The 24,008-nt window shown below is 48.5% G+C and overlaps 1 protein-coding gene across 1 annotated transcript in view; it reads left to right on the top strand.

The window, feature by feature from the left end:
* Nucleotides 1–397: 397 nt before the first annotated feature.
* myo5aa (myosin VAa) overlaps nucleotides 398–24,008 on the top strand; it is a 79,431-nt gene continuing 55,820 nt past the window's right edge. Inside the window, exons 1-5 of the mRNA XM_038969556.1 lie at nucleotides 398–424; nucleotides 10,247–10,357; nucleotides 12,536–12,707; nucleotides 12,889–13,033; nucleotides 22,378–22,534. Of these exons, the coding sequence (XP_038825484.1) occupies nucleotides 398–424; nucleotides 10,247–10,357; nucleotides 12,536–12,707; nucleotides 12,889–13,033; nucleotides 22,378–22,534 (612 nt within the window). The remainder of the gene's footprint in view (nucleotides 425–10,246; nucleotides 10,358–12,535; nucleotides 12,708–12,888; nucleotides 13,034–22,377; nucleotides 22,535–24,008) is intronic.

Here is a 24,008-nt window from a genome sequence, read left to right as displayed (position 1 = left end):
GATTCACCTCCCTCCGCTGGCCAGGAGTGTGTGTGTGGGGCCGGGAGGTGAAGAGGAGGGGGCAAAGTTTAAGATAAGGCTCTGGGATCTGCTGAGGCGTGAAGATGAACGAGAATCAGGAGTTGGATTATATGTTTGTCAAAGTAAGTTCACTTCCTTTCACTTGGCTTGGCTTTGGTTGTTTTATTTCTCTATTGTGTTGTAGTAGAACGTTTCAGGCCTGTGTGTGAGAGCGTGGCCTGTCCAGTAGCTGTGTGAGTTGGAGACAACATGGAGGTCAGACACACCCTGGTCTGCACTGATCTGGTGTCCTAACTAGTGTCCTAACTCCCCTGTCTCTCCTGTATCAGGAAGGGTTGTTTGTCTGTTGAAGGCTGCATCCTAAATGGAACCCTGTATGGCACCCAAAGGGCTCTGGTCAAAAGTAGTGTACTTTATAAGGAATAGGGTGCCATTTGGGATGCTCCCACCGTGAGTGTTCCAGTAGGCCTTGGTACTTCAGCCAACACAGGAACAACAGAGGGCTGCCCAACAAGACTGTTTCACACAGTTAGGAGCACTATCTAGATTATCATACCTACATACCTTCCTTCTGTCATACCCCGTTATACGCTATTATACAATGGGAATTCTCTACTGTACTGTCGTAGTCAGGGCTACTGTACTGTTGTAGTCAGGGCTACTGTGCTGTTGTAGTCAGGGCTACTGTGCTGTTGTAGTCAGGGCTACTGTGCTGTTGTAGTCAGGGCTACTGTGCTGTTGTAGTCAGGGCTACTGTGCTGTTGTAGTCAGGGCTACTGTGCTGTTGTAGTCAGGGCTACTGTGCTGTTGTAGTCAGGGCTACTGTGCTGTTGTAGTCAGGGCTACTGTACTGTTGTAGTCAGGGCTACTGTACTGTTGTAGTCAGGGCTACTGTGCTGTTGTAGTCAGGGCTACTGTGCTGTTGTAGTCAGGGCTACTGTGCTGTTGTAGTCAGGGCTACTGTGCTGTTGTAGTCAGGGCTACTGTACTGTTGTAGTCAGGGCTACTGTGCTGTCGTAGTCAGGGCTACTGTGCTGTCGTAGTCAGGGCTACTGTGCTGTCGTAGTCAGGGCTACTGTACTGTCGTAGTCAGGGCTACTGTGCTGTCGTAGTCAGGGCTACTGTGCTGTCGTAGTCAGGGCTACTGTGCTGTCGTAGTCAGGGCTACTGTGCTGTCGTAGTCAGGGCTACTGTGCTGTCGTAGTCAGGGCTACTGTGCTGTCGTAGTCAGGGCTACTGTGCTGTCGTAGTCAGGGCTACTGTGCTGTCGTAGTCAGGGCTACTGTACTGTCGTAGTCAGGGCTACTGTGCTGTTGTAGTCAGGGCTACTGTGCTGTTGTAGTCAGGGCTACTGTGCTGTTGTAGTCAGGGCTACTGTACTGTTGTAGTCAGGGCTACTGTGCTGTTGTAGTCAGGGCTACTGTGCTGTTGTAGTCAGGGCTACTGTGCTGTTGTAGTCAGGGCTACTGTACTGTCGTAGTCAGGGCTACTGTACTGTCGTAGTCAGGGCTACTGTGCTGTTGTAGTCAGGGCTACTGTACTGTCGTAGTCAGGGCTACTGTGCTGTCGTAGTCAGGGCTACTGTGCTGTCGTAGTCAGGGCTACTGTGCTGTTGTAGTCAGGGCTACTGTGCTGTTGTAGTCAGGGCTACTGTGCTGTTGTAGTCAGGGCTACTGTGCTGTCGTAGTCAGGGCTACTGTGCTGTTGTAGTCAGGGCTACTGTACTGTTGTAGTCAGGGCTACTGTGCTGTTGTAGTCAGGGCTACTGTGCTGTTGTAGTCAGGGCTACTGTGCTGTCGTAGTCAGGGCTACTGTACTATCATACTGTACTCCTGTTTGCTAAATGTCTGCATGGTAACTAATGGGATTAGACAGAAGTTACTGTAAGACACTCTGATATGGGTTGACACTGTTGGTATGGAGAGGAGAGAGGCCGGGGGGATGGAGAGAGGCCGGGGGGATGGAGAGAGGAAGGGGGGATGGAGAGGCCGGGGGGATGGAGAGAGCGAGGGAGGGGGTAATGAGATGGGGAGGGAAAGAGGGCGAACGAGCGCTCAAGGTAGTGTTTCCCAGGAAGTCAAGGATTTTCATCAACATCGGTTTTCCCCAAGTTTCCTACATCTGCCCCTCTCCTCCTCTTCCTCCTGTATCTCTGATGAGGTGTGTACTGGGGAGCGTTAAACCAAAGATTTTTTAGCAACTCTGTGGTTAAACAGAAAAGCAGCAGTTTCTCACATGAGGCTCTGTCATGTGATGCACCGGGTCATGTGATGAGGGGGCCGCAGTTACCGCGAGATTAGTTCTACTGCTCACACAGTGTTGACTAGACTACACACACACACACACACACACACACACACAGAGAGAGGGCAGGGCTCTATTCAGGATGAAGAAATTATAGTTTAATTGAGCAGAAACTGTTTCTGTGGAAGAATGAAGAGATTGAAGAACATTATGAACTGGGTGGTTTGAGCCCTGAATTCTGATTGGCTGACAACTGTGGTATATCAGACCCTATTCCATGTGTATGACAAAACCATTTATTTTTACTGCTCTAATTACGTTGGTAACCAGTTTATAATGTCAATAAGGCACCTCGGGGGTTTGTGGTATATGGCCAATATACCACGGCTAAGGGCTGTGTCCTGGCACTCTGCGTTGTGTCTTGCTTAAAAACAGTCCTGAGCCGTGGTATATTGGCCATATACCACAACTCCTCGGGCCTTATAGCTTAATTATAATTGGGTTGGCTCAAAGCGCCATTGATGCTCTCCATTTTAGCAGAGAGAGGCCTGGCCAGGGGGTGTAGGCTGTATTTACTGCTGCTCTACAGCCCTTCAGTGTTTCATCCTCCCCCTCAGCAGCAGTGAAGACACCAGGCCTGCAGGGTGAGGGCCGGCTGCAGTTCAACTCTCCTCATCCTCTCCTCCATCTGCAGTCACAGTCAGTGATCTGTAATGCTGAGTTGTGAAAGCTACATGGTGGATGTCTGGCCTGTCCTGCTTTGTCAGTTCAGGAGAAATGAAGGATAGAGGAAGAGTGAACAAGAGGGGAGAAGGAGAGGAGGTGAAAGAGAGGGAGAGATCTGACTGATGAAGTGAAAGTTCAGACTTTAACAGAATCTGCTTCTAATAATCCTGTTGGCTGTGAACAAATGTATTAACACTTCTGCTGTTACTTTCCCCCCTCCTGTCCTCCCCCCCCCCCCCCAGTCCTCTTTCCCCCCCTCCTGTCCTCTCTTTTCCCCCCTCCTGTCCTCTTTCCCCCCTCCTGTCCTCTCTTTACCCCCTCCTGTTCTCTCTTTACCCCCTCCTGTTCTCTCTTTACCCCCTCCTGTTCTCTCTTTACCCCCTCCTGTTCTCTCTTTACCCCCTCCTGTTCTCTCTTTACCCCCTCCTGTCCTCTCTTTACCCCCTCCTGTCCTCTCTTTACCCCCTCCTGTCCTCTCTTTACCCCCTCCTGTCCTCTCTTTACCCCCTCCTGTTCTCTCTTTACCCCCTCCTGTTCTCTCTTTACCCCCTCCTGTCCTCTCTTTACCCCCTCCTGTTCTCTCTTTACCCCCTCCTGTTCTCTCTTTACCCCCTCCTGTTCTCTCTTTACCCCCTCCTGTTCTCTCTTTACCCCCTCCTGTCCTCTCTTTACCCCCTCCTGTCCTCTCTTTACCCCCTCCTGTCCTCTCTTTACCCCCTCCTGTTCTCTCTTTACCCCCTCCTGTTCTCTCTTTACCCCCTCCTGTCCTCTCTTTACCCCCTCCTGTTCTCTCTTTACCCCCTCCTGTTCTCTCTTTACCCCCTCCTGTTCTCTCTTTACCCCCTCCTGTCCTCTCTTTACCCCCTCCTGTCCTCTCTTTACCCCCTCCTGTTCTCTCTTTACCCCCTCCTGTTCTCTCTTTACCCCCTCCTGTCCTCTCTTTACCCCCTCCTGTCCTCTCTTTACCCCCTCCTGTTCTCTCTTTACCCCCTCCTGTTCTCTCTTTACCCCCTCCTGTCCTCTCTTTACCCCCTCTTGTCCTCTTCCCCCCCCCCCTCCTGTCCTCTCCCCCCCCGTCCTCTCTTCCCCCTCCTCTTCTCTTCCCCCCTCCTCTCTTCCCCCCTCCTGTCCCCCCCCCCCCCCCCGTCCTCTCCTCTTCCCCCCTCCTGTCCTCTCTTCTCTCCCCCTCTTCTGTCCTCCCACTCATCACTGCTTCTTTCTAAACCCACTGACATGACCTCTTGCAACTGAGTTGAAACTTTCACTATCTCGCCTGAGGCCTTACCTCCTAACTCCTAGCCTTTTGTTCCTATATAATATCCTAGTTCCTCCCCTAAATCTCTTCCCCTAATTTCTGGGTCTGCCTCACTAGCTCCTAGCCCCTAGTACACTGTACCAGTAGCATCTCTCAGAGCCTTTCAGTATTCACTGCTGTGTGTGTGTGTGTGTGTGTGTGTGTGTGTGTGTGTGTGTGTGTGTGTGTGTGTGTGTGTGTGTGTGTGTGTGTGTGTGTGTGTGTGTGTGTGTGTGTGTGTGAGAGAGAGAGAGTGGAGGTGTAGTTCTCTGTGTAAGGATTAGATTAGAGGTAAATCCAGAGTTAATCCAGTGTTGATCTTTAGTCTCTTAGTCAGTCCTGGATTAATGGGCCGACCTGAGTCGCTACTGGCCTTTCCCTGCTACCAAACACGTATACACTACTCTAATAGAACTAACCACTGCGGTGGGAGTTAGCCTATAGGTTAGACCTATAGGTTCAACTCCCAGCTCAGAAGGTTGCTGGTTGCTCTGGGCCCCTGAGGAAAGCACTGAAGTACTAAACCTCTCCAGGAGTAGGCCTGCAGTGTGGAACGGTTTGTCAGGTTCATATAGAACGCTTGCCTCAGGGATATGTTAGCTCTACAGTAGCCCACTGAGCTAAAGCCTCAAGCAAAGTTACATCACACTCTGCTGCTTGCTGCGGACCCCTCTGTCCTCTCACTTACATCTCTGCAGCTCCTCCTCTCCCACTCTGATCAGCTGCTCCAGGTCATAAGCCAGGCAAGCAGAGGGTGTGTGACGAGAAACGCCTTCACTCTGAGTCATGAGGGCTGATGTCACAAGGGGGATAATCTCCCCTTCTCTTCCTGCATCTTGCTCCTTATCCCTCTCCTCCCCTGTATAGTTGACCAGTCTAGCTGACCCCCACTAGCACCATGTGGCAGACAGGGTCCCTCTGACTCCTCTCTGTCTGTGTCTGTGTGTGTGTGTGTGCTTGGGGTAGAGTTGTACCCTTCATCTGTCCTTTACTGTAACCCTGGGGATCTGTCTATAAATATGACTCAACCCCCCCCCCCCCCCCCCCCTCTCCTCACAATGTGGACTAGGAAATGGTTTACACGCTTCATTGCTGCAGAAAGTGTGTGTGTGATTAGGAGGATCAGGAAGTGTGCTCAGCGGTCTATGGTGGTGTCACAGTGGGCGTGATGCTACTCAGTGAGGTGTGTGTGTGTGAGGCTATTTTTACCTCCACCCTCCCATCTCTTTCTCACTCTCTCCATCTCTCTCACTCATTCTCTCACTCCCTCACTCCTCCTTTCCATTGCTAGGAGCTGGGCTGTGAACCGCTCTCCTCCAGGGAGGAACATGAGAGAGACAGAATAGCCTCAGTAACCCTGCTATAGGATGACTGGTTCTGTGTTCTGTCGAGTCAGCACTTTTCTCTGCTGACCTCTATACACACACACACACACACACACACACACACACACACACACTCTGCTCTGACCTTTCAGTGTTAAACACTGGTGTGAAAGATTCATTTAAATTGGTTGTGGAGCATCACAAGAATACCTTATCCATTACATAGTGATGAACCATGATGACATGACGACGACGTAGGTCTGAATATGTAACAAACCTACTAGGATGGTGATTATTGTCTGTCTGTGTGAGTCTGTGGCTATGAGCTAGATCATTAGACTTTTCCACAGAATGTTCCTGGAAGGTTGGCTGAGGGTTGCTGGAAGGTTAGGGTGAGTCATGAGGATATGAGAGTATCCGATTCGAGTGCCAACAGTCTTAGTGCCAACACACTCGCACACACACACACACACACACACACACAACACACACTGAAGCTTGGTTTCAGTCTTCATGTAAATCCTTCCTACCAATGAGATTGTGTGTGCCTCTGAAAGGTCTGTGTATACAGGTCTGCTGGTGGTAATAATGGACCAGGATAAACCAGGATAAGCTTCGTGTAGCGCTGATCATCATTGAGCTGCTTAGTGAGATGTAAAGATTACTGATTGGCCATCTGATAGGCCATCTGTTTGACCTTTCTAATGGCAGCTGTTAAAGCTGGGATCTACCAGTCAGCTCCCCTCTGGTGACTGGAATGTGTCTCCACCAATGTCGTGTGTGTTACGGATGTGGTTCTGTGAACTTCACTCTTGTGAGCCTGAGGCCTGAAGACTTCTGTTAGCTGCCCATGCTATAACCTGACGACTTAGCTTCCTGAGCTAATGCCATGGCTTTAGCTCAGCGGACTAGCTTAGTCTAGTGGAAGGCTGAAGACCCGGGATCAAACCCAGTCAGTAACACAGTGTGTCTGTGTCTTTGATGTCTTTAATCAGCTGACAGGCTCTTTCCACAGGGCAGGGCTGGGATCTGAAAGCAGTCCTGTCATGTTGTGATTGGTCACAGAATCATGTGGACTGGGTTTGGGACGTTATGAATGTGCAGCAGTATTGATCATGTTAGATGGTGAAATGATATCCAACCAACCATGGAGATACAACTGTACTGTACTGATCTGATACACCAGCAGGTTCTCTCTGCAGTAGACATTGAGCCTGGGGACAGTACTGTACTGATCTGATACACCAGCAGGTTCTCTCTGCAGTAGACATTGAGCCTGGGGACAGTACTGATCTGATACACCAGCAGGTTCTCTCTGCAGTAGACATTGAGCCTGGGGACAGTACTGTACTGATCGGATACACCAGCAGGTTCTCTCTGCAGTAGACATTGAGCCTGGGGACAGTACTGATCTGATACACCAGCAGGTTCTCTCTGCAGTAGACATTGAGCCTGGGGACAGTACTGATCTGATACACCAGCAGGTTCTCTCTGCAGTAGACATTGAGCCTGGGGACTGTACTGATCTGATACACCAGCAGGTTCTCCCTGCAGTAGACATTGAGCCTGGGGACAGTACTGATCTGATACACCAGCAGGTTCTCTCTGCAGTAGACATTGAGCCTGGGGACAGTACTCAATCAATCAATCAATTTTATTTTATATAGCCCTTCGTACATCAGTTAATATCTCGAAGTGCTGTACAGAAACCCAGCCTAAAACCCCAAACAGCTAGTAATGCAGGTGTAGAAGCACGGTGGCTAGGAAAAACTCCCTAGAAAGGCCAAAACCTAGGAAGAAACCTAGAGAGGAACCAGGCTATGAGGGGTGGCCAGTCCTCTTCTGGCTGTGCCGGGTGGAGATTATAACAGAACTATGCCAAGATGTTCAAAAATGTTCATAAGTGACAAGCATGGTCAAATAATAATCATGAATAATTTTCAGTTGGCTTTTCATAGCTGATCATTAAGAGTTGAAAAACAACAGGTCTGGGACAGGTGGCGGTTCCATAACCGCAGGCAGAACAGCTGAAACTGGAATAGCAGCAAGGCCAGGCGGACTGGGGACAGCAAGGAGTCACCACGGGCGGCAGTCCCGACGCATGGTCCCAGGGCCCAGGTCCTCCGAGAGAAAGAAAGAGAGAAGGAGAAAATTAGAGAGAGCCAAGATTTTCAAAATGTTCATAAATGACAAGCATGGTCAAATAATAATCAGGAATAAATCTCAGTTGGCTTTTCATAGCCGATCATTAAGAGTTGAAAACAGCAGGTCTGGGACAGGTAGGGGTTCCATAACCGCAGGCAGAACAGTTGAAACTGGAATAGCAGCAAGGCCAGGCGGACTGGGGACAGCAAGGAGTCACCACGGCCGGTAGTCCCGACGTATGGTCCTAGGGCTCAGGTCCTCAGAGAGAAAGAAAGAGAGAAGGAGAAAATTAGAGAGAGCCAAGATTTTCAAAATGTTCATAAATGACAAGCATGGTCAAATAATAATCAGGCATAAATCTCAGTTGGCTTTTCATAGCCGATCATTAAGAGTTGAAAACAGCAGGTCTGGGACAGGTAGGGGTTTCGTAACCGCAGGCAGAACAGTTGAAACTGGAATAGCAGCAAGGCCAGGCGGACTGGGGACAGCAAGGTGTCAGCATGCCCGGTAGTCCTGACGTATGGTCCTAGGGCTCAGGTTCTCAGAGAGAAAGAGAGAACGAGAGAATTAGAGAGAGCATACTTAAATTCACACAGGACACTGGATAAGACAGGAGAAGTACTCCAGGTATAACCAACTGACCCTAGCCCCCCGACACATAAACTACTGCAGCATAAATACTGGAGGCTGAGACAGGAGCGGTCAGGAGACACTGTGGCCCCATCCGAAGAAACCCCCGGACAGGGCCAAACAGGAAGGATATAACCCCACCCACTTTGCCAAAGCACAGCCCCCGCACCACTAGAGGGAAATCCCCAACCACCAACTTACAATCCTGAGACAAGGCCGAGTATAGCCCACAAAGGTCTCCACCACAGCACAAACCAAGGGGGGGGCGCCAACCCAGACAGGAAGATCACGTCAGTAACTCAACCCACTCAAGTGACGCACCCCTCCCAGGGACGGCATGAAAGAGCACCAGCAAGCCAGTGACTCAGTACTGATCTGATACACCAGCAGGTTCTCTCTGCAGTAGACATTGAGCCTGAGGACAGTACTGTACTGATCTGATACACCAGCAGGTTCTCTCTGCAGTAGACATTGAGCCTGAGGACAGTACTGTACTGTACTGATCTGATACACCAGCAGGTTCTCTCTGCAGTAGACATTGAGCCTGGGGACAGTACTGATCTGATACACCAGCAGGTTCTCTCTGCAGTAGACATTGAGCCTGGGGACAGTACTGTACTGATCTGATACACCAGCAGGTTCTCTCTGCAGTAGACATTGAGCCTGGGGACAGTACTGTACTGATCTGATACACCAGCAGGTTCTCTCTGCAGTAGACATTGAGCCTGGGGACAGTACTGATCTGATACACCAGCAGGTTCTCTCTGCAGTAGACATTGAGCCTGGGGACAGTACTGATCTGATACACCAACAGGTTCTCTCTGCAGTAGACATTGAGCCTGGGGACAGTACTGATCTGATACACCAGCAGGTTCTCTCTGCAGTAGACATTGAGCCTGGGGACAGTACTGATCTGATACACCAGCAGGTTCTCTCTGCAGTAGACATTGAGCCTGAGGACAGTACTGTACTGATCTGATACACCAACAGGTTCTCTCTGCAGTAGACATTGAGCCTGGGGACAGTACTGATCAGATACACCAGCAGGTTCTCTCTGCAGTAGACATTGAGCCTGGGGACAGTACTGATCTGATACACCAACAGGTTCTCTCTGCAGTAGACATTGAGCCTGGGGACAGTACTGATCTGATACACCAGCAGGTTCTCTCTGCAGTAGACATTGAGCCTGGGGACAGTACTGATCTGATACACCAACAGGTTCTCTCTGCAGTAGACATTGAGCCTGGGGACAGTACTGATCTGATACACCAGCAGGTTCTCTCTGCAGTAGGCATTGAGCCTGAGGACAGTACTGTACTGATCTGATACACCAGCAGGTTCTCTCTGCAGTAGACATTGAGCCTGGGGACAGTACTGATCAGATACACCAGCAGGTTCTCTCTGCAGTAGACATTGAGCCTGGGGACAGTACTGATCTGATACACCAGCAGGTTCTCTCTGCAGTAGACATTGAGCCTGGGGACAGTACTGTACTGATCTGATACACCAGCAGGTTCTCTCTGCAGTAGACATTGAGCCTGAGGACAGTAATGTACTGATCTGATACACCAGCAGGTTCTCTCTGCAGTAGACATTGAGCCTGAGGACAGTACTGTACTGATCTGATACACCAGCAGGTTCTCTCTGCAGTAGACATTGAGCCTGGGGACAGTACTGTACTGATCTGATACACCAGCAGGTTCTCTCTGCAGTAGACATTGAGCCTGGGGACAGGACTGTACTGATGTAGGCCTGATGTAGCTTTCTGACTTGGAGAATACATTCTGTAGTATGTATGTATGTCATGTATAACCTTTCTCTCCCTTCTCACTCTCCTTCTTTCTCCTCTCCTCTCTCTCAGTTTGCTCGGGTGTGGATCCCTGATGCAGATGAGGTGTGGAAGTCAGCAGAGCTCACTAAGAACTACAAACATGGAGATTCCACCCTACACCTCACACTGGAGGATGGAATGGTGAGTACTGGAGGAGAGGAGGAGTAGGGGGGTGTAAGGGTTGGGTGGTTGCATAACATCCTCTCATTTGTCATGAGATGCACAGTACACACACACACACACAGCGAATCTATCTCATTATTGGTTATTGGAGTAGTTGTAAAGGGCTGTTGTCTTCACACTGCAATATATCACCATACATATCATAAAAACATGTCCAAATGTCTATGTAAACTAAGTCAACCAAGGCCAATAAACCTTTCAGAAACCTGCCCCATTTGGTGGCATATTTTGATACATGCGTGAGGCTTATGTTCACCAACTGTCTGTTTTTTATGTCACTGAGTTACATAAAACCAGGTCCCTACTCAGCACACACACCACAGGAGGCTGGTGAGGGGGGGACGAATTACAATAATGGCTGGAATGGACTAAATGAAATGGTATAAAACACAATGAAACCATGTTTGATACCGTTCCATTTATTCTGTTCCAGCCATTACTATGAGCCCGTACTCCCCAATTAAGGTGCCACCAGCCGCCTGTGATACACACATACAGTGGGGCAAAAAAGTATTTAGTCAGCCACCAATTGTGCAAGTTCTCCCACTTAAAAAGATGAGAGAGGCCTGTAATTTTCATCATAGGTACACTTCAACTATGACAGACAAAATGAGGGAAAAAATCCAGAAAATCACATTGTAGGATTTTTTATGAATTTATTTGCAAATTATGGTGGAAAAATAAGTATTTGGTCAATAACAAAAGTTTATCTCAATACTTTGTTATATACCCTTTGTTGGCAATGACAGAGGTCAAACGTTTTCTGTAAGTCTTCACAAGGTTTTCACACACTGTTGCTGGTATTTTGGCCCATTCCTCCATGCAGATCTCCTCTAGAGCAGTGATGTTTTGGGGCTGTTGCTGGGCAACACGGACTTTCAACTCCCTCCAAAGATTTTCTATGGGGTTGAGATCTGGAGACTGGCTAGGCCACTCCTTGACCTTGAAATGCTTCTTACGAAGCCACTCCTTCGTTGCCCGGGCGGTGTGTTTGGGATCATTGTCATGCTGAAAGACCCAGCCACGTTTCATCTTCAATGCCCTTGCTGATGGAAGGAGGTTTTCACTCAAAATCTCACGATACATGGCCCCATTCATTCTTTCCTTTACACGGATCAGTCGTCCTGGTCCCTTTGCAGAAAAACAGCCCCAAAGCATGATGTTTCCACCCCCATGCTTCACAGTAGGTATGGTGTTCTTTGGATGCAACTCAGCATTCTTTGTCCTCCCAAACACGACGAGTTGAGTTTTTACCAAAAAGTTCTATTTTGGTTTCATCTGACCATATGACATTCTCCCAATCTTCTTCTGGATCATCCAAATGCTCTCTAGCAAACTTCAGACTGGCCTGGACATGTACTGGCTTAAGCAGGGGGACACGTCTGGCACTGCAGGATTTGAGTCCCTGGCGGCGTAGTGTGTTACTGATGGTAGGCTTTGTTACTTTGGTCCCAGCTCTCTGCAGGTCATTCACTAGGTCCCCCCGTGTGGTTCTGGGATTTTTGCTCACCGTTCTTGTGATCATTTTGACCCCACGGGGTGAGATCTTGCGTGGAGCTCCAGATCGAGGGAGATTATCAGTGGTCTTGTATGTCTTCCATTTCCTAATAATTGCTCCCACAGTTGATTTCTTCAAACCAAGCTGCTTACCTATTGCAGATTTAGTCTTCCCAGCCTGGTGCAGGTCTACAATTTTGTTTCTGGTGTCCTTTGACAGCTCTTTGGTCTTGGCCATAGTGGAGTTTGGAGTGTGACTGTTTGAGGTTGTGGACAGGTGTCTTTTATACTGATAACAAGTTCAAACAGGTGTCATTAATACAGGTAACGAGTGGAGGACAGAGGAGCCTCTTAAAGAAGGTCTGTGAGAGCCAGAAATCTTGCTTGTTTGTAGGTGACCAAATACTTATTTTCCACCATAATTTGCAAATAAATTCATTAAACATCCTACAATGTGATTTTCTGGATTTTTTTTTCTCATTTTGTCTGTCATAGTTGAAGTGTACATATGATGAAAATTACAGGCCTCTCTCATCTTTTTAAGTGGGAGAACTTGCACAATTGGTGGCTGACTAAATACTTTTTTGCCCCACTGTATATTGTGTGTGATAACTTCTCTGTTTAATCTGTGTTGTCCAGGACATTGAGCACAAGCTGGATGATAAGACAAAGAACCTTCCTCACCTGCGGAACCCTGACATCCTGGTGGGGGAGAATGACCTCACAGCTCTTAGCTACCTGCACGAGCCGGCCGTCCTGCACAACCTTAAAGTCCGCTTCACCGACTCCAAACTCATCTACACATACTGTGGTATGCCCACACAGACACACAAGTGTCACACAGACACACAAGTGTCTCACACACACACACACACACACACACACACACACACACACACACACACACACACACACACACACACACACACACACACACACACACACACACACACACACACACACACACCAACTCCTCTCCTCTCTTCCTGTAGGTATTGTGCTGGTGGCCATTAATCCCTATGAGAACCTTCCCATCTACGGTAGTGACATCATCAATGCGTACAGCGGCCAGAACATGGGAGACATGGACCCTCACATCTTCGCTGTGGCTGAGGAGGCTTACAAACAGATGGCCAGGTGGGTGGGTGTGTGTGTGTGCGTGCGAGTGTTACCTGCTCAAGGTAGTGTATACACAGATTTCCCATGTTTCAAACGATGTCAGACGGACAGTTTGAGACCTTCTAATGGAAGCATAGAACAGTGTGTGTATTTACTGTCTTGTTATTTATTTAACCTTTATTTAACTTGACAAGTCAGTTAAGAACAAATTCTTATTTACAATGATGGCCTACCAAAAGGCAAAAGGCCTCCTGCGGGGACGGGGGCTGGGATTAAAAAATCAAAATCAAATATATATAGAAATATAGGACAAAACCAACATCATGATGAGACAACACTACATAAAGAGAGACCTAAGACGACAACATAGTGTTAGGTTCTAATTATCAGAGGAAGAACATGACGGACACTGAAAGCTTAAACCAAGTTCTTTTGCCCATTGGGTCAATACAGCTGCATCAGACAAAGACATGGTTCCACCAGTGGTGATATATATTACAATTTGGGGTGGAATCTCCTCCTTCTCTCTAACCATTACGTCTCTGTTGCTAGGCAGAAAATTAAGTGACGTGGGCAATAAACTGTTTCTTCTCCCTTAACGTGACCTGACCTGACCTCGACCCCTTCCTCACTAAGCCACAGCTCTCCAACCTTATCAGTGCCTGCCACGTGATAGTCTTCCCTGCCCTCAGTACATTCCAACCTTATCAGTGCCTGCCACATGTGATAGTCTTCCCTGCCCTCAGTACATTCCAACCTTATCAGTGCCTGCCACATGTGATAGTCTTCCCTGCCCCCAGTACATTCCAACCTTATCAGTGCCTGCCATGTGATAGTCTTCCCTGCCCTCAGTACATTCCAACCTTATCAGTGCCTGCCACATGTGATAGTCTTCCCTGCCCTCAGTACATTCCAACCTTATCAGTGCCTGCCACATGTGATAGTCTTCCCTGCCCTCAGTACATTCCAACCTTATCAGTGCCTGCCATGTGATAGTCTTCCCTGCCCTCAGTACATTCCAACCTTATCAGTGCCTGCCACATGTGATAGTCTTCCCTGCCCTCAGTACATTCCAACCTTATCAGTGCCTGCCACATGTGATAGTCTTCCCTGCCCTCAGTACATTCCAACCTTATCAGTGCCTGCCATGTGATAGTCTTCCCTGCCCTCAGTACATTCCAACCTTATCAGTGCCTGCCACATGTGATAGTCTTCCCTGCCCCCAGTACATTCCAACCTTATCAGTGCCTGCCATGTGATAGTCTTCCCTGCCCTCAGTACATTCCAACCTTATCAGTGCCTGCCACATGTGATAGTCTTCCCTGCCCTCAGTACATTCCAACCTTATCAGTGCCTGCCACATGTGATAGTCTTCCCTGCCCTCAGTACATTCCAAGCTTAATTGCATCCACCATATACATTATACATTCCCCTCTGTCCCTCAGTTCATCAATAAGTATATTTCATGATTTCATAAGTCAAGAAATCAGAACCCAACAATAGCAAGGCAGCAACACATGACAACACAGCATGTTAGCAACACAACATGGTAGTAGCACAAAACATGGTACAAACATTATTGGCCACAGACAACAGCACAAAGGGCAAGAAGGTAGAGACAACAATACATCACGTAAAGCAGCCACAACTGTCAGTAAGAGTGTCCATGACTCAGTCTTTGAATGAAGAAATTGAGATAAAACTGTCCAGTTTGAGTGTTTGTTGCAGCTCGTTCCAGTCGCTAGCAGCAGTGAACTGAAAAGAGGAGTGACCCACGGATGTTTGCATTTTGGGGACCTTTAACAGAATGTGACTGGCAGAACGGGTGTTGTATGTGGAGGAGGAGGGCTGCAGTAGATATCTCAGATAGGGGGGAGTGAGGCCTAAGAGGGTTTTATAAATCAGCATCAACCAGTGGGTCTTGCGACGGGTATACAGAGATCAAATCAAATCAACGTTTATTTGTCACATGCGCCGAATACAACAGGTGTAGACCTTCCAGCGAAATGCTTACTTACCAATAGTGCAAAAAAGGTATTAGGTAAACAATAGGTAAGTAAAGAAATAAAACAACAGTAAAAAGACAGGCTATATACAGTAGCGAAGCTATAAAAGTAGCGAGGCTACATACAGACACCAGTTAGTCAGGCTGATTGAGGTAGTATGTACATATGATGGACAGAGAGTAGCAGTAGCGTAAAAGAGGGGTTGGTGGGTGGTGCGTGGCAGGACACAATGCAGATCGCCCGGTTAGCCAATATGCGGGAGCACTGGTTGGTCAGGCCAATTGAGGTAGTATGTACATGAATGTATAGTTAAAGTGACTATGCATATCTGATAAGCAGAGAGTAGCAGCAGCGTAAAAAGAGGGGTTGGGGGGGGCACACAATGCAAATAGTCCGGGTAGCCATTTGATTACCTGTTAAGGAGTCTTATGGCTTGGGGGTAAAAACTGCTGAGAAGTCTTTTTGTCCTTGTTACGAGAATTTTGTTCTCAATGTTCATAAACTGAACTTCAATTAACTACTCAGTCTGTAACCCAGAATTTGTAAGATACTAGTTGAATGAAACAGACGGAGGAGGCCCCAGCTGTGATAGTCAAAATGTTTATTCACGGGCGCGCTAGTTAGTTGTACAAAACCATTCATTTTATACTAGCTCCTTACACACATACTCTTGCACACAAACAGTAGGTATCCTACGCACATAATTTCACACACAAACATTAGGTATCCTACGCACACACTGTCCCACTACCCAGCCGACAAAGATTATGGACCGTGAGAAGCACTCCCTGTCCTTTCCCCAGTCTCTCTGTGGCCCCTAGCCAAGGTCGGCACCGAATCTTGCTCAGACAGTCTGTGTTTAAGATTCTTTAGAGACATATTTTACAGATACAGTGATCCCTCGCCACTTCGCGGTTCACTTATCGCGGATTCGCTATTTCGCGGATTTTCATAATGCATTTTTTTTTTTTTTTTGGTGCATTGTGCTCTGCATTCTGATTCGCTAAAAACTCACTCCCGCTTCTTGTATCAAAACATGCTACGAATTGTGCTATCATTTTGTCGTCTCGTGCAGTTATGTGTACGTACATAAAACAGCTTGGCAAATTTACATTAAGTTGGCCAAATTATCTTGTAATTTCGAACATCTCCTAAACCCATAATGTCGACGAAACGGCCTGGACCGACAAAAGCACCTGCGGATGGGCCCAAACGGCGGAAGATGCTACCTATCTGCTGGAAAAAACTGCTGGAAAAAACTATGGCCAGAGGCAGTGCAAAACGCAACCGGAGGCTCGCTTGACGAGGTCCACCACTCTGCCGTAGAAACAGCTGTGAATCTGGCTAAACAGATTGGAGGAGACGGCTTTAATGACATGAGTCCGGATGACATAAACGCCCTGATTGATGGAGACGCACAGCCGCTGACCGATGCAGAGCTGGCAGAAATGACAAAGCCACAAAGCGACGATGAAAGAGAAGAGGGAGAAGAGGACACGAGAGATGAGGAGGAAGGACTAACGCTTGGTCGCTTAGCAACCATGGTGCGAATGGCCACTGAACTTAAGCGAGTAGCTGAGGAATGGGACCCTTTGATGAGCCGTTCATTACAGTTCTCCAACGTAATCGATGGTGGCATGTCGGTGTACAAGGATCTTTTTGCAAAGAAGAAAAAAGAGCGACAACAGCTGCCTATCACTATGTTCTTCTCCCGAACAAACACACCTGCACCGCGGGCTTCAGAAGAAGAGAACACTGCAGAGCGCAGTCAGGATGCAGCGGCCCAGTCTGAAGAGCAGTGAAACGGCCTACACGTGAGTCACTGTATTTGTATACATGTAATAGTTGCTAATTGTAAAAAAAAAAAAAAAGTTTTCTATTTCGCGGATTTCACTTATCGCGGGTCATTTTCGGAACGTAACCCCCGCGATAAACGAGGGATTACTGTATATTGTTTTACCCTAATTCTGACTAAAACTACACACATCATTTATTATCATTTTACTGACTGACTACACACATCATTAATAATAATTTGATGATTCTAATGTATTTCACTGATTCTAATCAATTACATACAATTATATAGTTTCGGGTGGAATATTCTAATCATTCATTTAAACATATAAATTCCATCCACAGTCCTAGACTTGGCACTCCGGTACCGCTTGCCATGCGGTAGTAGAGAGAATAGTCTATGACTGGGGTGGCTTTGACAATTCTTAGGGCCTTCCTCTGACACCGCCTGATATAGAGGTCCTGGATGGTAGGCAGCTTAGCCCCAGTGATGTACTGGGCCGTACGCACTACCCTCTGTAGTGCCTTGCGGTCAGAGGCCGAGCAATTGCCCTCCCAGGCAGTGATGCAACCAGTCAGGATGCTCTCGATGTTGCAGCTGTAGAACCTTTTGAGGATCTCAGGACCCATGGCAAATCTTTTTAGTTTCCTGAGGGGTAATAGGCTTTGTCGTGCCCTCTTCACGACCGTCTTGGTGTGTTTGGACCATTCTAGTTTGTTGGTGATGTGGACACCAAGGAACTTGAAGCTCTCAACCTGCTCCACTACAGCCCCGTCGATGAGAATGGGGGCGTGCTCGTTCCTGTAGTCCACAATCATCTCCTTAGCCTTGGTTACGTTGAGGGATAGGTTGTTATTCTGGCACCACCCGGCCAGGTCTCTGACCTCCTCCCTATAGGCTGTCTCGTCGTTGACAGTGATCAGGCCTACCACTGTTGTGTCGTCTGCAAACTTAATGATGGTGTTGGAGTCGTGCCTGGCAATGCAGTCGTGGGTGAACAGGGAGTACAGGAGGGGACTGAGCACGCACCACTGGGGGGCTCCAGTATTGAGGATCAGCGTGGCAGATGTGTTGCTACCTTCCCTCACCACCTGGGGGCAGCCTGTCAGGAAGTCCAGGATCCAGTTGCAGAGGGAGGTGTTTAGTCCCAGGATCCTTAGCTTAGTGATGAGCTTTGAGGGTACTATGGTGTTGAACGCTGAGCTGTGGTCAATGAATAGCATTCTCACATAAGTGTTCCTTTTGTCCACGTGGGAAAGGGCAGTGTGGAGTGCAATAGAGATTGCATCATCTGTGGATCTGTTTGGGCGGTATGCAAATTGGAGTGGGTCTAGGGTTTCTGCGATAATGGTGTTGATGTGAGCCATTACCAACCTTTCAAAGCACTTCATGGCTACGGATGTGAGTGCTACGGGCCTGTAGTCATTTAGGCAGGTTGCCTTTGTGTTCTTGGTCGCAGGGACTATGGTGGTCTGCTTGAAGCATGTTGGTATTACAGACTCAATCAGGGACATGTTGAAAATGTCAGTGAAGACACCTGCCAGTTGGTCAGCACATGCCCGGAGCACACGTCCTGGTAATCCGTCTGGCCCCGCAGCCTTGTGTATGTTGACCTGTTTAAAGGTCTTACTCATGTCGGCTACAGGGAGCGTGATCACACCGTCATCCGGAACAGCTGATGCTCTCATACATGCCTCAGTGTTGCTTGCCTCGAAGCAAGCATAGAAGTGATTTAGCTCGCCTGGTAGACTCGTGTCACTAGGCAGCTCGCGGCTGTGCTTCCCTTTGTAGTCTCTAATAGTTTGCAAGCCCTGCCACATTAGATGAGCGTCGGAGCCGGTGTAGTATGATTCAATCTTAGCCCTGTATTGACACTTTGCCTGTTTGATGGTTCGTCGCAGGGCATAGCAGGATTTCTTGTAAGCTTCCGGGTTAGAATCCCGCACCTTGAAAGCGGCAGCTCTACCCTTTAGCTCAGTGCGAATGTTGCCTGTAATCCATGGCTTCTGGTTGGGGTATGTACGTACAGTCACTGTGGGGACGACGTCCTCGATGCACTTATTGATAAAGCCTGATGTGGTGTATTCCTCAATGCCATCGGAAGAATCCCGGAACATGTTCCAGTCTGTGATAGCAAAACAGTCCTGTAGTTTAGCATCTGCTTCATCTGACCACTTTTTTATAGACCGAGTCACTGGTGGTTCCTGCTTTAATTTTTGCTTGTAAGCAGAAATCAGGAGGATAGAGTTGTGGTCGGATTTACCAAATGGAGGGCGAGGGAGAGCTTTGTACTCGTCTCTGTGTGTGGAGAACAGGTGATCTAGATTTTTTTTATCCCTCTGGTTGTACATTTAACATGTTGATAGAAATTTGGTAGAATTGATTTTAGTTTCCCTGCATTAAAGTCTCCGGCCACTAGGAGCGCCACCTCTGGGTGAGTGGTTTCCTGTTTGCTTATTTCCTTATACAGCTGACTGAGTGTGGTCTTAGTGCCAGCATCTGTCTGTGGTGGTAAATAAACAGCCACGAAAAGTATAGCTGAAAACTCTCTAGGCAAGTAGTGTGGCCTGCAATTTATCACAATATGCTCTACTTCAGGCGAGCAAAATCTAGAGACTTCCTTAGATTTCGTGCACCAGCTGTTGTTTACAAATATGCACAGACCGCCCCCCTCGTCTTACCGGAGTAAGTTCTATCTTGCTGGTGCAGTGCTAGCTGAATATCCATGTCGTCATTCAGCCACGATTCCGTGAAACATAGGATATTACAGTTTTTGATGTCCCATTGGTAGGATATTCGTGATCGTACCTCGTCTAATTTATTGCCTAATAATTGCGCGTTGGCGAGTAATATTGACGGTAACGGCAGCTTTCCCACTCACCTCCTGCGGGTCCTCACGAGGTTCCCTGCTCTGTCCTCTATACCTGCGGGTCCTCACGAGGTTCCCTGCTCTGTCCTCTATACCTGCGGGTCCTCACGAGGTTCCCTGCTCTGTCCTCTATACCTGCGGGTCCTCACGAGGCTCCCTGCTCTGTCCTCTATACCTGCGGGTCCTCACGAGGTTCCCTGCTCTGTCCTCTATACCTGCGGGTCCTCACGAGGTTCCCTGCTCTGTCCTCTATACCTGCGGGTCCTCACGAGGTTCCCTGCTCTGTCCTCTATACCTGCGGGTCCTCACGAGGTTCCCTGCTCTGTCCTCTATACCTGCGGGTCCTCACGAGGTTCCCTGCTCTGTCCTCTATACCTGCGGGTCCTCACGAGGTTCCCTGCTCTGTCCTCTATACCTGCGGGTCCTCACGAGGTTCCCTGCTCTGTCCTCTATACCTGCGTCTCCTCCTCTTGCAAATAACGGGGATGTCAGCCCTGTGGGGTGTTTGGAGAATGTCCTGTGCTTCCTGCTTGTTGAAGAAAAGATCTTAGTCTAATCCGAGGTGAGTGATCGCTGTCCTGATATCCAGAAGCTCTTTTTTGCCGTAAGATACGGTTGCAGAAACATTATGTACAAAATAAGTTACAAATAACGCGACAACCCCCAAATAATAGCACAATCGGTTGGGCGCCCGTAAAACTGCTGCCATTTCCTCCGGTGCCATTTTACTCAGTTTACAGATGACCAGTTTACAGAGGAGTATAGAGTGCAGTGATGTGTCCTGTAAGGAGCATTGGTGGCAAATCTGATGGCCGAATGGTAAAGAACATCTAGCCGCTCGAGAGCACCCTTACCTGCCGATCTATAAATTACGTCTCCGTAATCTAGCATGGTAGGATGGTCATCTGAATCAGGGTTAGTTTGGCAGCTGGGGTGAAAGAGGAGCAATTACGATAGAGGAAACCAAGTCTAGATTTAACCTTAACCTGCAGCTTTCATATGTGCTCAGAGAAGGACAGTGTACCGTCTAGTCATACTCCCAAGTACTTGTATGAGGTGACTACCTCAAGCTCGAAACCCTCAGAGGTTTGTGTCTGTGTTACCTGTGTTTCAAGTGTCCCTCTGCTCCTGGCCCCTCCCTCTGCTCCTGGCCCCTCCCTCTGCTCCTGGCCACTCCCTCTGCTCATTCTATATCTTTCTCTCTCTCTTTCTCTCTGTGTCTCTCTCTCTCTCTCTTTGTCTCTCTCTTCTCTCTACTCCAGGGGTGTTAAACTTATTTTAAACTTGTTGAAGGGATTTTTAAAATCTCTTCATCTCTCGCTCTCGCTCTCTCCTGCTCTGTTGGTCTCTAGATTCAAACTCGGTGTGCTTTCTCTCTGCAGGACCCAAGGAGTCAATGTCACATACACACACACACACACCTGAACACTTAGTATGGCGTGGCATTGATCTTTCCTTTTGACGGAATGAGCACACAGAGCACTCTCTCACATACATACACACGCAAAACACACCTATTTTATACACAGAGCACTCTCTCACATACATACACACGCAAAACACACCTATTTTATACACAGAGCACTCTCTCACATACATACACACGCAAAACACACCTATTTTATACACAGAGCACTCTCTCACATACATACACACGCAAAACACACCTATTTTATACACAGAGCACTCTCTCACATACATACACACGCAAAACACACCTATTTTATACACAGAGCACTCTCTCACATACATACACACGCAAAACACACCTATTTTATACACAGAGCACTCTCTCACATACATACACACGCAAAACACACCTATTTTATACACAGAGCACTCTCTCACATACATACACACGCAAAACACACCTATTTTATACACAGAGCACTCTCACATACATACACATGCAAAACACACCTATTTTATACACAGAGCTTTTTCACACACACTTAGTGAACACACATTCACTCTCCTCCCTTCCATCTCCTCTATTTCTCTCCTCCCTTCCCTCTCCCCATCTCCTCTATTTCTCTCCTCCCTTCCCTCTCCCCATCTCCTCTATTTCTCTCCTCCCCTCCCTCTCCCCATCTCCTCTATTTCTCTCCTCCCTTCCTTCTCCCCATCTCCTCTATTTCTCTCCTCCCTTCCCTCTCCCCATCTCCTCTATTTCTCTCCTCCCTTCCCTCTCCTCTATTTCTCTCCTCCCTTCCCTCTCCCCATCTCCTCTATTTCTCTCCTCCCTTCCTTCTCCCCATCTCCTCTATTTCTCTCCTCCCTTCCCTCTCCCCATCTCCTCTATTTCTCTCCTCCCTTCCTTCTCCCCATCTCCTCTATTTCTCTCCTCCCTTCCCTCTCCCCATCTCCTCTATTTCTCTCCTCTCCTCCCTTCCCTTTCTCTCTCTCTCTCCTCTCTCTCTCTCTCTCTGTCTCTCTGTCTCTGTGTGTGTGTAGCATAGTGACCTTTGGTCCCAGTTGTCATCTATACTGTACAGCATGTTGTCTGCTACAGTGACCTCACACACCGTTTTGAGAACCATAATGGAACTAAGTAATGACTTTCTGTTTTTTTCCTCTATGATTTTTTTAATGTGTGTATTGTTGTATTGGCATGACTGAGCCAAATAAGCTGCCACATGGCAGACTTGCTTCCCTCACCGTCTCCGTCTTTCCTTCTCTCCTGTATTAGAGATGAGAGGAACCAGTCTATAATCGTAAGCGGTGAGTCAGGAGCAGGGAAGACTGTGTCAGCTAAATATGCCATGCGCTACTTTGCTACGGTCAGTGGAGCAGCCACAGAGGCCAACGTAGAGGAGAAGGTCCTCGCATCCAACCCCATCATGGAGGTATGACTCCTCTCCCTTCCCCTCGCCTCTCTTCTCCCTCTCCTCGCTCCAGTCCTCTGCAAAGCCTGCTTCATGGTGTGTTCATGTGGAGTCTGGGAGGGTTATTTATCTCCCCTGTGTCCATATGGCCTCTCCCCATCTCCTCTATTTCTCTCCTCCCTTCCCTCTCCCCATCTCCTCTATTTCTCTCCTCCCTTCCCTCTCCCCCATCTCGTCTATTTCTCTCCTCCCTTCCTTCTCCCCCATCTCCTCTATTTCTCTCCTCTCCTCCCTCCCTCTCCCCCATCTCGTCTATTTCTCTCCTCTCCTCCCTCCCTCTCCCCCATCTCGTCTATTTCTCTCCTCCCTTCCCTCTCCCCCATCTCCTATATTTCTCTCCTCTCCTCCCTCCCTCTCCCCCATCTCGTCTATTTCTCTCCTCCCTTCCTTCTCCCCCATCTCCTCTATTTCTCTCCTCCCTTCCCTCTCCCCCATCTCCTATATTTCTCTCCTCTCCTCCCTCCCTCTCCCCATCTCCTCTATTTCTCTCCTCCCTTCCTTCTCCCCATCTCCTCTATTTCTCTCCTCCCTTCCCTCTCCCCCATCTCCTATATTTCTCTCCTCTCCTCCCTTCCCTCTCCCCCATCTCCTATATTTCTCTCCTCCCTCCCTCTCCCCCATCTCGTCTATTTCTCTCCTCCCTTCCTTCTCCCCCATCTCCTCTATTTCTCTCCTCCCTTCCCTCTCCCCCATCTCCTATATTTCTCTCCTCTCCTCCCTCCCTCTCCCCATCTCCTCTATTTCTCTCCTCCCTTCCCTCTCCCCCATCTCCTCTATTTCTCTCCTCCCTTCCCTCTCCCCATCTCCTCTATTTCTCTCCTCCCTTCCCTCTCCCCATCTCCTCTATTTCTCTCCTCCCTTCCCTCTCCCCATCTCCTCTATTTCTCTCCTCCCTTCCCTCTCCCCCATCTCCTCTATTTCTCTCCTCCCTTCCCTCTCCCCATCTCCTCTATTTCTCTCCTCCCTTCCCTCTCCCCATCTCCTCTATTTCTCTCCTCCCTTCCCTCTCCCCATCTCCTCTATTTCTCTCCTCCCTTCCCTCTCCCCCATCTCCTCTATTTCTCTCCTCCCTTCCCTCTCCCCATCTCCTCTATTTCTCTCCTCCCTTCCCTCTCCCCATGTCCTCTATTTCTCTCCTCCCTTCCCTCTCCCCATCTCCTCTATTTCTCTCCTCCCTCCCTTTCCCCATCTCCTCTATTTCTCTCCTCCCTTCCCTCTCCCCCATCTCCTCTATTTCTCTCCTCCCTTCCCTCTCCCAATCTCCTCTATTTCTCTCCTCCCTTCCCTCTCCCAATCTCCTCTATTTCTCTCCTCCCTTCCCTCTCCCCATCTCCTCTATTTCTCTCCTCCCTTCCCTCTCCCCCATCTCCTCTATTTCTCTCCTCCCTTCCCTCTCCCCCATCTCCTCTATTTCTCTCCTCCCTTCCCTCTCCCC

The sequence above is a fragment of the Salvelinus namaycush genome, chromosome 30, assembly GCF_016432855.1.
Source record: "Salvelinus namaycush isolate Seneca chromosome 30, SaNama_1.0, whole genome shotgun sequence".
Lineage (NCBI taxonomy): Eukaryota > Metazoa > Chordata > Actinopteri > Salmoniformes > Salmonidae > Salvelinus > Salvelinus namaycush.
Note: the sequence above shows the minus strand (reverse complement) of the source record. Positions and strands in the feature narration are given on the sequence as shown.